Source organism: Bubalus kerabau, chromosome 16, assembly GCF_029407905.1.
Source record: "Bubalus kerabau isolate K-KA32 ecotype Philippines breed swamp buffalo chromosome 16, PCC_UOA_SB_1v2, whole genome shotgun sequence".
Taxonomy (NCBI): domain Eukaryota; kingdom Metazoa; phylum Chordata; class Mammalia; order Artiodactyla; family Bovidae; genus Bubalus; species Bubalus kerabau.
Window position 1 is genome coordinate 18,767,763 of NC_073639.1, and position 10,671 is coordinate 18,778,433.

The 10,671-nt window shown below is 42.1% G+C and overlaps 1 protein-coding gene across 2 annotated transcripts in view; it reads right to left on the reverse strand.

The window, feature by feature from the left end:
* USP38 (ubiquitin specific peptidase 38) overlaps nucleotides 1–10,381 on the reverse strand; it is a 32,536-nt gene extending 22,155 nt beyond the window's left edge. Inside the window, exons 1-3 of one of the 2 annotated variants that reach the window (XM_055550231.1) lie at nucleotides 9,130–10,381; nucleotides 7,591–7,726; nucleotides 1,185–1,314 (exon numbers count right to left, since the gene is read on the reverse strand). In XM_055550231.1, the coding sequence (XP_055406206.1) occupies nucleotides 1,185–1,314; nucleotides 7,591–7,726; nucleotides 9,130–9,811 (948 nt within the window). In that variant the 5' untranslated portion in view covers nucleotides 9,812–10,381. Of the gene's footprint in view, nucleotides 1–909; nucleotides 1,108–1,184; nucleotides 1,315–7,590; nucleotides 7,727–9,129 lie in introns of those variants that run through there. The other variant, XM_055550232.1, reaches the window with a different exon arrangement.
* Between the last annotated feature and the right edge of the window lie 290 nt (nucleotides 10,382–10,671).

The following is a 10,671-nucleotide window of genomic DNA, read 5'->3' on the forward strand; positions in this document are numbered from 1 at the left end:
CCTGGCATTCTCCAGGCAAGAACACTGGAGTGGGTTGCCATTTCCTTCTCCAATGCACGAAAGTGAAAAGTGAAAGTGAAGTCGCTCAGTCGTGTCTGACCCTCAGCGACCCCATGGACTGCAGCCTTCCAGGCTCCTCTGTCCATGGGATTTTCCAGGCAAGAGTACTGAAGTGGGGTGCCATTGCCTTCTCTGACCTGAAAGGCTAAAATAGTCATTTAAGATGGGGAAGACCAGGTTTGGGAGGGAAAAATCAGGAATTAGATTGTGGATAAGCTGAACCTGAGATCCAAGTATATAGAGAGCTGGATACATGAATATGGAATTTACAGGAGAATAATGGACTAGAAATAAAAACCCATCGGTCATAAACTTCGAGATGTTGTTTAAAGCCATGGTGACTGCGTGAACTGAGGAGAAAGGAAACCAGAGATGAAACTCTAAGGCATTCTAAAGTTAGAAAGATCCACACCAGGACTGAGAATCTAGTGAACTAGAACAAAATCCAGGAGAGTATAACATTCTGGAAACCAAGGGAGGAAAGTGTTTCAAGAGAGAGTGATCAACTATGTCAAATGACTAACAGGTCAAATGAGAGGAGGCTTGAGAAATGACTCTTGAGTTAAGCAACATTGAAGAGCACAGGTGTCAAAGATTGTTTTGGCAGAAAAATGGTGGTAAAAGCTTGATTAGTCAGGATTCAAGAGATAATGGGAAGACTGTGTTTTCATAATAAATATTTGAAAACAGCAAAATTATTATTATGACCTAATCTTAAGTAGCATTTTAAATTTCTAAAGCCTATTCAAAATTTTTATTCAAAAGAAAACCCAAAACAAGACTATATTCAAAACTAGACGCTTTAAAGGGGCCAACCCAAAGATAAAAAGACTTATTATATGGACTTACAGGGTCTTGCTTCCCAGGTAGCACTGGTGGAAAAGAACCCGCCAATGCAGGATATGTAAGAGAGAGATGTGGGTTCGATGCCAAGTCAGGAAGATCCCCTGGGGAAGGAAACGGCAACCCACTCGAGTACTCTTGCCTGGGAAATCCCATGGACAGAAGAGCCTGGGGGGCTACAGTCCATAGGGTTGCAAAGAGTCAGACATGACTGAAATGACTTAGCACACATGTATTATATGGCTCTATACATTCCAAAATATTAATATACTCCCACTTACCAATTCTATTTTCAGTAAAGTAACATCTATCAAAATAGTAAACTTCTGGACAGCTGCCAGTCCTTTCAAGAGTGCAATCACCCATGTGTCTACGTGCTGAGCCAATGGCCAAGACAGCCAGTCAATCATTCTGAAAATTAAAGGATAACACAACTATTAGCATTGACAATAGCTTTGACATTACTCAGTTAGGAATAACAGGAGTAACTACAGCAGTGGTTACAAAGTCACTCACTTTGTGACTCAATATTTACTGAGCTTGCACGCGAAAAGTACTATTGAAGATGTGTTTCCAGTGTATTAATTCATTTAACCTTCTCATCAGTCCTGTAAAATTCATTCATAACCTACAGATGAGGAACTGAAACACAAAGAAGTAACTCATAAAAGTATTTACGGACCCCCAGCTAATAAATGGTGAATTGAGATTTTTAAACCAAATAACTCTGACTTAAAAACCTGGTTTGTTTTACTATTTTTGTTGTATATATTCACCCAAACTGGATTACTGGATCAAAATCAAATAATATGAACAACTGGCTGCTTGTACTCAGGGATTTCCAATCTTGTCAACTGACAGTCTTATATAACACATTTGTATAAAAATAATTTCTGATAATCATTCTGCATAAATGCAAAGTTTTGAATTTATTTTTCAATAGTGTCAATTTATTAGGCAAATTTACTTTAAGAAGAACTGTTCAAATATGGCTATATGAACTAAGACATGCATATGAACCAAAATTTCTCCTTTCTGGTGATTACAATCTAAATAAATATAAAATGTACTGTTAAAAAAAGACTACATTTTGAATTGTGAAATAGGTCTCTTCATCTCTCTCAAAATTCTACTATACAATGACAACAAAAAGAAATTTCAAATAGATAAAAGGGCACCAAGTATACAAATATTGAAATGGCCTCGTTTTGTAACAGTGAGTGCTTTTCTCTTTGAGTAGGGTTTCCTTGGTGGTTCAGTTGGTAAAGAATATGCCTGCAATGCAGGAGACTCAGATTTGATCTGTGGGTTGCAAAGATCCCCTGGGGGAGGAAATGGCAACCTGCTTCAGTCAGGATTCTTGCCTGGGAAATCCCATGGACAGAGGAGCCTGGCAGGCTACAGTCCATGGGGTCCCAAGAGTTGGACACGACTTAGTGACTAAACCACTACCACCACCTTTCTGAGTACCAACCCAATTAAATGAAAATAAAGTAATATGGGGTATGATGGAAACTATGCCTTATGTTAGATATCAACCACAATGAAGAAGATGCTACAATGCTTCTGGAAGGCAACTGGGCCAGATGTTCATATTATTTGATTTTGATCCAGTAATCCAGTTTGGGTGAATATATAATAAAACAAATAGTAAAACAAACCAGGTTTTTAAGTCAGAGTGATTTGGTTTAAAAATCTCAGTTCACCATTTATTAGCTGGGGGTCCCTAAATACTTTTATGAGTTACTTCTTTGTGTTTCAGTTCCTCATCTGTAGGTTATGAATGAATTTTACAGGACTGATGAGAAGGTTAAATCAACTAATACACTGGAAATACTGTGAATGTCTCCCTTCTAAATGTTAAGACGAGGAAATAAATACATACTTTGATTGTACAAAATGTAAAATACAAATACTAAGTACATAAACACATGACCAAAAGAGCAACTAACATGTCAAAAGGACTGACTTTCATATTGATATAAACTGTCTACATTAACACTGGAGTGTTACCTTTATTAAGATTTTTGCTCTTAATGATTAACCTGTCCTATCAGACCCTGAGTGGCTCCAAAGTTCATACTCATTTTACTACAGGTTATCTGTATGTTTCCTCTATACTCTACACACATTATTTCTTTTTCCCTTTCTTGTTTTTCTGGCCAACAATGATGGTTTTAAGTCATTACAGTTGTCTCTGAAAGCTGTTTCACACCTCTCAACTGTTGTTAATCTGGTTTTCACAAGTCTGTGGCCACTCTACATACCCGGAGTAGAAAGTAGAGACATTTGCATTTGTGTGTGAAGAGTATATTCACTGCAGCACTGCTTACAATACAGAAAAATGCAAAATTATCATAAGGAAATGACTTACATATACTATGGAACATTAGGCAGGGTTTTAAAATATGAGATAGGTCGATATGAATCTATCCACAGGGATCTAACACAAAAATATCTGAGCTATTATTGAATTAAAAAAGAAAAAAAAGCTAGTAAATCTTCTTAAAAACTGATTTGTTTAAAAGAAAACATACGAGTACATGTTTTATGTATATATATATATATTTACTATAAAATGTACATGAAAGAACTGTGGTTTAGAGAAGGAGAACAAGCGAGCACCTTTCTTTGGCTCTATAGACTCTTCCCCGTGGGGAGCACAGTCCCAGAATGGAACCAGACTGGGCTCCCTAGCACACGGGGCCCAAGTTTCCCTTTAGCTCAGGTCCTGGGGGAGTACAAGGAAAGCCGGGGGTGGGGGCAGAGTAGCAAATTCCACTTGGCCATGGCTTTTCAACATCCCTAATCACCCAATCAGCCTTTTCCTCCATCCTCTCCACTTCCAGCCTCCCCTCTCACAAGCCTCTATCTAGTTTTTACCTTATCCCATGTGTACCCCATGTCCTAACCACCCTAAAGATACTTAAAGTCAGAAGTAACACAAATTAGAAGCCACTCATTCAAAAAATATTCGAGTGTCTATTATATAATAGATACTGCAGTAAATGCTAAGAATATAACTCTAAATTATGATGTATGCCTTCAAACTGATAGGGAAAGTTAGGAAATATTCAACAGGCCACACAATAAGGAGCAGTGCTGGTATCTGAAGCGATGATCTCATTACCTGCTCTGCTGGCAGGTAAAGAGACACTTTGGGTTACACTTTAATTACATTCTAGTCTTGCTTCAATTTGATTGGATATACATAGGCTCAAATCCTCTCACACATAGTCACTCTAGAATCAGTTATTTTTATGGTTGACTACTGTAATCTTATCCACTGTGTACTGGTTACAATTTGAATTTTAAGGACACTTAACCCTGATAGGCTGATTTAATTTCCTACTATTTAAAGAGCATTCAGTAGTTGCAATAAATCTTGATTCCTCAATTAGACTGTGGGATTCAGAACAGTTGTCACTGTTCTGTTTTGTTTTTTTAACCTCTAATCTTTGATCTGCATTGAAATGGAGCTCAAATCTACTGACTAAATGAAATCATTACCCTCTAGAGCTAAAAAAAGGACATGCAACTTAAAAAAATTAAAACTGGCAGGTCTTCCCTAGTGGCTCAGGGATCTACCTGCAATGCGGGAGACCCGGCTTTGATCCGTGGTTCCGGAAGATGCCCTGGGGAAGGAAACAGCAGCACACTCCAGTGTTCTCGCCTGGAGAACCCCATGGACCAAGGAGCCTGGTGGGCTACAGTCGGTGGGGCCGCAGAGGCTTGGACATGACTGAACGACTCACATAATATTATGAAAGGCCACAAAATAGATCCAATCTTAATTTGTGGAGAATAAAGGCAATTTTCACTTTTATATGGCAGCGTAAGGGCTAGATCCAGCTTTCAGTCTTATTCTTTGCAATGTTTTTAAAATTGGAAAACTTCACATAAAAAATGGACGTCAGGCTTCTTTTGAAAAATCAGATTAGCAACACTGAACTCAAATTTTCCTATGATACAGACTTAGAGAATGGAACTTACGATTGCCAGGGGAGAAGGATCAGGGGAGGGGATACTTGGGGAGTTTGGAATCGACACGTACACATTGCTCTATTTTAAACGGATAACCAACAAGGTCCTACTGGATAGCACAGGGGACTCTGCTGCTCAATATTGCATGGCAGCCTGGACCAGAGGGGAGTTTGGGGGAGAATGGATACATGTACATGTATGGCTGAGTCCCTCTGCTGTCCACTTGAAACTACCACAACATTGTTAATCGGCTATACTCCAATATAAATTAAAAAATTTAAAAGCAAAAAAAAATCCCCCTTGATAATAAGACAACAGAAGTTGAGGGTCAGCTTTCTCTTTTAGAAAGTGCTTGGAGAATCCCAGGGACAGAGGAACCTAATGGGCTGCCGTCTGTGGGGTCGCATAGAGTTGGACACGACTGAAGCGACTTAGCAGCAGCAGCAGCATGAACCCTATTTCCTATTGTTTCAGTTGTTGCTTAGCTGCTAGGTTGTGTCCAACTCTTTGCGACCCCATGGACTGTGGCCAGCCAGCGTCGTCTGTTCGTGGGATTTCCCAGGCAAGAATACTGGAGTGGGTTGCCTTCTCCACGGGATCTTCCCAACTCAGGGATTGAACCAGCATCTTCTGTGTTGGCAGATGGATTCTTTACCACTGAGCCACCAGGTCAGTTACACCTGGCCTATTTCATCCTTTAGTGTGACTCATCTAATTCTGGTACAGTATCTGCATTTGGGTTTCTGTGGGTTACAGAAAATGACAGTGAAGCATGACAAGCGCTATGTGTGAAATATAGAGCATGAGGGAGTAGAGGGTGGGGTATGATAAAAGTAAATGTTACTATCCTTTTCATTTACATTTGTAATACAAGAATAATTACTCCAGGTACATTGTAAGTTAAATAGGATCATGTAGGAGATACATTGGAAATGCAATACAAAAAATGGATCACAATTTCCCATAGAAAGAGGCAGGTGAAAAATAATTTTCAAATATATCTTAAAATAAATTATTAAGTTGGAAACTATCGTTGTTTTGAAGAGGCTGAAAAATTAAGACTAAGGGTGCCATCAGAGAACCCCATGAACAGTATGAAAAGGGTGCCATACCTGACATTATAAATCAACTATAAGAAAAAAAAAGAACCAGAGAATGAGATGTGTACACATGTAAATTTCTGAGACCCCAACATAAAATATTGATACTGAAGTTTACATGTTACTTCATGACTGTAATTTATAATTAGTTAAAATATAATCTGTAATGCAGAAAACATTTTGTTCCAAATCCTTACATTTTCTTTCAATGTCCTATCAATACACACAGGGGAAAAAAATTACAAAACAAAATCAGACAGATATGAAATAAGAATAGGAAGACAGGGAAAGCTCAATTAGAAGAAAATAGTCATTGAAATAAACTCAATAACTAATAATATCTTACCTTTGAAAGAAAAATTAGTAAATTATAAGATAGTATTGCTGTCCTTCCCCTTATATCTCCAAGAGGTCTGCACTCTCATTTCCTTTGTATCTTTACTTCAAGGTCACCTTTTCAGTGAGGGCTTCCTGTCTATCTTATTTAAAATTGCAAACCATTCCCCATGCTTTATTGCTTTCCTATCTACTTTTTTTTCAAAACCATTCATCACTATCCAACATACTAAATTATTTTACTTATCATATTTAATTAAATCTAAAAACAGAATCAATTTTAGGATGTACAATTAGGTTATATACCACTGCAGCAACAAAAGTTCTGCAATTTAAACACCAATGACTATACCTTTCAACATCTCTGAAATCAGGATGTATCTTGGAATCAATATAATATGTTGATACTATCTGCCTGCTTCCCCAACTACATGCTCATGAGGAGAGATAGTTCTATCCATTTGACTTTTAAATATTGCTCGGCATTCCTGGTAAGTGCCCAATAAATGTGTGTGAATAGCTGAATGACCGGAAGCACAAGAGTACAAGAGTACTGAGAAGTAAAAATAACATTAAGTTTACACCTAGACATATAAGACTAAAACTGAAAAACATCAAGGATAAAGAGAAAGCATAAACATACCAGGAGAGCCTACTACTCACAAAGGAAAGATAATCAAACCAACTGTACACTCCATATTAGCAACAACAGATGCCAGAAGATAGTGCAGTATTATTTTCAAAATGCTAAGAGAAAATGATTATCAGATTAGAATTCTGTGTCTTGCCAAATCATATACTTGAGAATATGCAAGAAAGAAACATGCTTTGAACAGACTAAGAAAGTCTTACCCAGAGGTCCTGGTTGAAAGAGAAAGTAAAAGTATGTACTAAGTAAAGGTACATGCTTAGTCAGGAAGAAAAAAGAAGATCCCAGAGGGAGGCAACAGATTTCAGGAAATGATACCGGGCAAAGAAATTCGTAAACTATATCGATAATCCAACCAACTCCTGACTGTACCATAAGTGTATATGTGTGTTATATTTTTGTAATTAAAAAATGTTGAATTGAAAATGTATTCGTGAATTACTGGAATGCCCGCAGGTAAATGATTCATTTCAATTAATTAGGAGAATCTTTATATATTTGATTCCGTGGTTTCAGTTCTGCACATTGCCCTAAGTTTTTCATTACCCACAAAATACAGCAAAATAATCTTCTCCTCCCAAATCTACAATTACCATCTATGACATTATGAAGAAGTACCTGCAAAGAGCTTGGGTCATACTCGCATCTTTTACATTTGGATCCGTAGTAAGGCTCCTGATGAGAACTGTGATCATCTGAAGAGGGATGTGCTGCACGAGGCTCGCCAGTGCTACAGAAGGTTCAAATGAAGCATCTATATTGTTTTAATGAAAAAGACAAAGGAATACGGCAAGAAGGTTTAAATGAAGTATGTAGAGAGAACAGTTTACCACCCCTTCCAAGTGGTTGTTATGCTCCACCTCCTGTGCAGACGCTAACATACAAGGAATGTTGAACTGCAGAAATGAGAGATTAAGAGCTAATGGCAATGAACGTTCATTTTACAGGAAGAAGAACTGCAACATAAAAACTATTCCTATCACCATATTTAGTCCGTAAGTTACTTTATTTTCTTGCATTCTTTAATATTGTTTTTGTTGTGCTAAAATAGTCATTTGTAAAAGCAGTAGTCAGAAAAGAAATGCAAGGCATCATTCAAATTAACTCCTTAGATCCTCCAAAGTAGCTTAACCCTATTAATTACAGTAGTCATTACATTGTTCTAAGGACAGTTTTTTAAATCTCTTAAAGAAGTAGAAATTAAGATGAATTTTAGGGGGACTTTGCTTAAAACACATAAAAATTGGGCAAAGCCAAGGTGAGCACCTTTACTGCTAAAGGTGAGAAACTTCTGGGGAAATCGAACTGTTCTAGCAACACAGGCAATATAAGAACAATTACAATTAAAAAATAAACCTAAACTCAGATGATGCAAATTCCGGAAGGATGACGGTACCAAGCAGAGAGGGAGTGAACACAGTTTTGGATCTCGTGTTGCACAACTTACAGAGCTGGAAGCTCCATGTCTAGACAAGGAATGTAAACACACAGGTAAAATTTCTGGGTGAGAAGGCATTTTCCTGTTAAGCAGCACCTGACCCGCTCCTGTAGTTCTAAGGACGCAATTCGAGGCCTATATACACCTGGAGCGGGAAACACCGATCACTCAGCCCCCCTGCATCCACTCTCACAAACAGAAAATGCCAATATTTAGCAACTACATGGTTAACTAGGATAATACAGTCATAAAATGAACGGCACAGTCCAGGAATTAAAATGTGGGAAAATTCAGAAGCTAAGGAAAAACTCATGACAACAAGATGACAAAATCACAGCACGATTATGATACAGTAAACATGATTATGCTGCCATTAGTCACTAATGAATAAAAGCTTTACATGCTTTATATAGTATCTGTCATCCTCAAAGCATTCCATAACTTGAGCAGAGGCTGAGTAATTCAGCGACTTGTTTCCTGCCAAAGGTCTTAGACTTGGACATTCTCAACCTTTAAAATAGAAACACTGCCCTTTTTTTTTTTTTTAAGGTCCAAAGTGACAGGCTGAATATGGCAAGTGGAAGAGAATCTGGATGAGGGTGTTAAGATCTGCTTTTCCACGAAGACGTTTTCAGAGCAGGGAAACGAACACAGTGTGTATGTAAGAGACACAAATTACATTTCCAAGAGAGGCTGTCCGGGAAGGCCACGACCCTTACCTGTGGAGGAAATGCTTGCAAAAACTTCTTGCAGAGAAGGCAGCAGGGTGGAGGGCTCGGCCTTCCAGATGTTCTGCAGCAAGTTACTCACTTTTGTCACCTGCGAAACATATTCCCGCAGCTCTTTCTCCTGGGTGGACACGCACTGGAAGTGGCCTATCGTTCGAACTAGCTGTTGGCAGAAGGTGATGGACAACTTCCCCTTGGGGATGCACTGCACGAAGTCTGTCAGGAGGTCGCTGAGTCGGGCGCACAGCTGCGGCTCTGGCCTCTCGCACACCATCCGCAGCACCTCCACCTGCAGCAGGCTGAAGAGGTCCAGCACCGACGGGCAGCTCATGATCAGCTTCAGGCCGTTATGAATGTAGTCCACGATGGCTACGTCCTTCCTGTCCAGCGAGTGGTAGCCCTGCTGAAGGAGACCCAGCACGAACGTCTTGTTGAAGAAGGACTCGAACTCCGGCCGGTGGTAGCGCGCGTAGGCCTCCAGCACTTGGTGGCCCACCTGCCGCTGAAAGGGGTCCTGGCCCTCCAGGATGAGCCGGGTCGTCAGGTCAAACATGGCCTCGCACTGCGCCTCGTCCAGCCAGTGCTCTGCCGACTCCACCACCTTCCGCACGATCACCCGCTTCAGGGGCAGCGGGTGCGAAGAACTCACCAGGCCCTCCAGGATCTTGTCCATTGTCGCCACGCGGCAAGGCCCGGGCCAGGGGGTGATGAGCCGGTGGCCACGGCCCCGAGGTGGGCCAGGAGAGCCCCGGGGCGGAGGCGAACCTGGAGCGCAGCAGCAGCAGCAGCGGGACCGACCACCGCCACCGCCGCCTCAGTAGCCACATTTATCGGGCAGGGGGGCCCATCCGAGTCCGGGCGGGAGTTGGCAAGTCTGGGGCGTCTAAGAACCGGCCCCGTCCGCGCTGGGCCTAAGGAGCCAGAGGCCCACACTCCACCGCCGCCGCCGCCCCGGGCCCGCGGTCTCTCTAAGCATCAGCGCGGAGGGGCCAGCGGGGGGCCCCCCCAGCTGCGGCGGGCACTCAGGGCCTGGGGCTGCCAGCCGCCGGGTGAGGAAGCGCGCCTCCGCGTGCCGCGGCAGGTGTAGGTGTTTGGGCTCCAGCCGTTCCTGGGATGAAACCCGGCCTGGGTTGAGTCAGAAGCGGCTGTCACGAAAGGTGCCGGATCAGCCGGAGAGACGAGGAGGCGGACACCCTTGACCCGGATTCAGAAGGTCCAGCGAACAGGAAGTGAAGGGCGTCGGAACCTCCGGAAAGGCCCGCCCCTCCGTCCTCCTCCCCACTCTACCTCTTTCCTCCCTCCCCTCTCTCCCTCCTCCGTCCCCGCTCGCCTGCTCCCTCCCTGGCCCGGCTCGGATCCCCCCGCGGTTCCGCCTCCTCGCTGCCGCGCAGGCGCGGCCGCCCCGGTGGAGTCGCGCCGCGACACCCGCGTCACTGGGGATCACGTGTAAGTCATAGGCGGCTTTCCGGGAGGTGCGGCCGGGAGCCGCTCCGGAGAGCGGTGGAAGTGACGAGTCCAGGATTCCCACCTTCT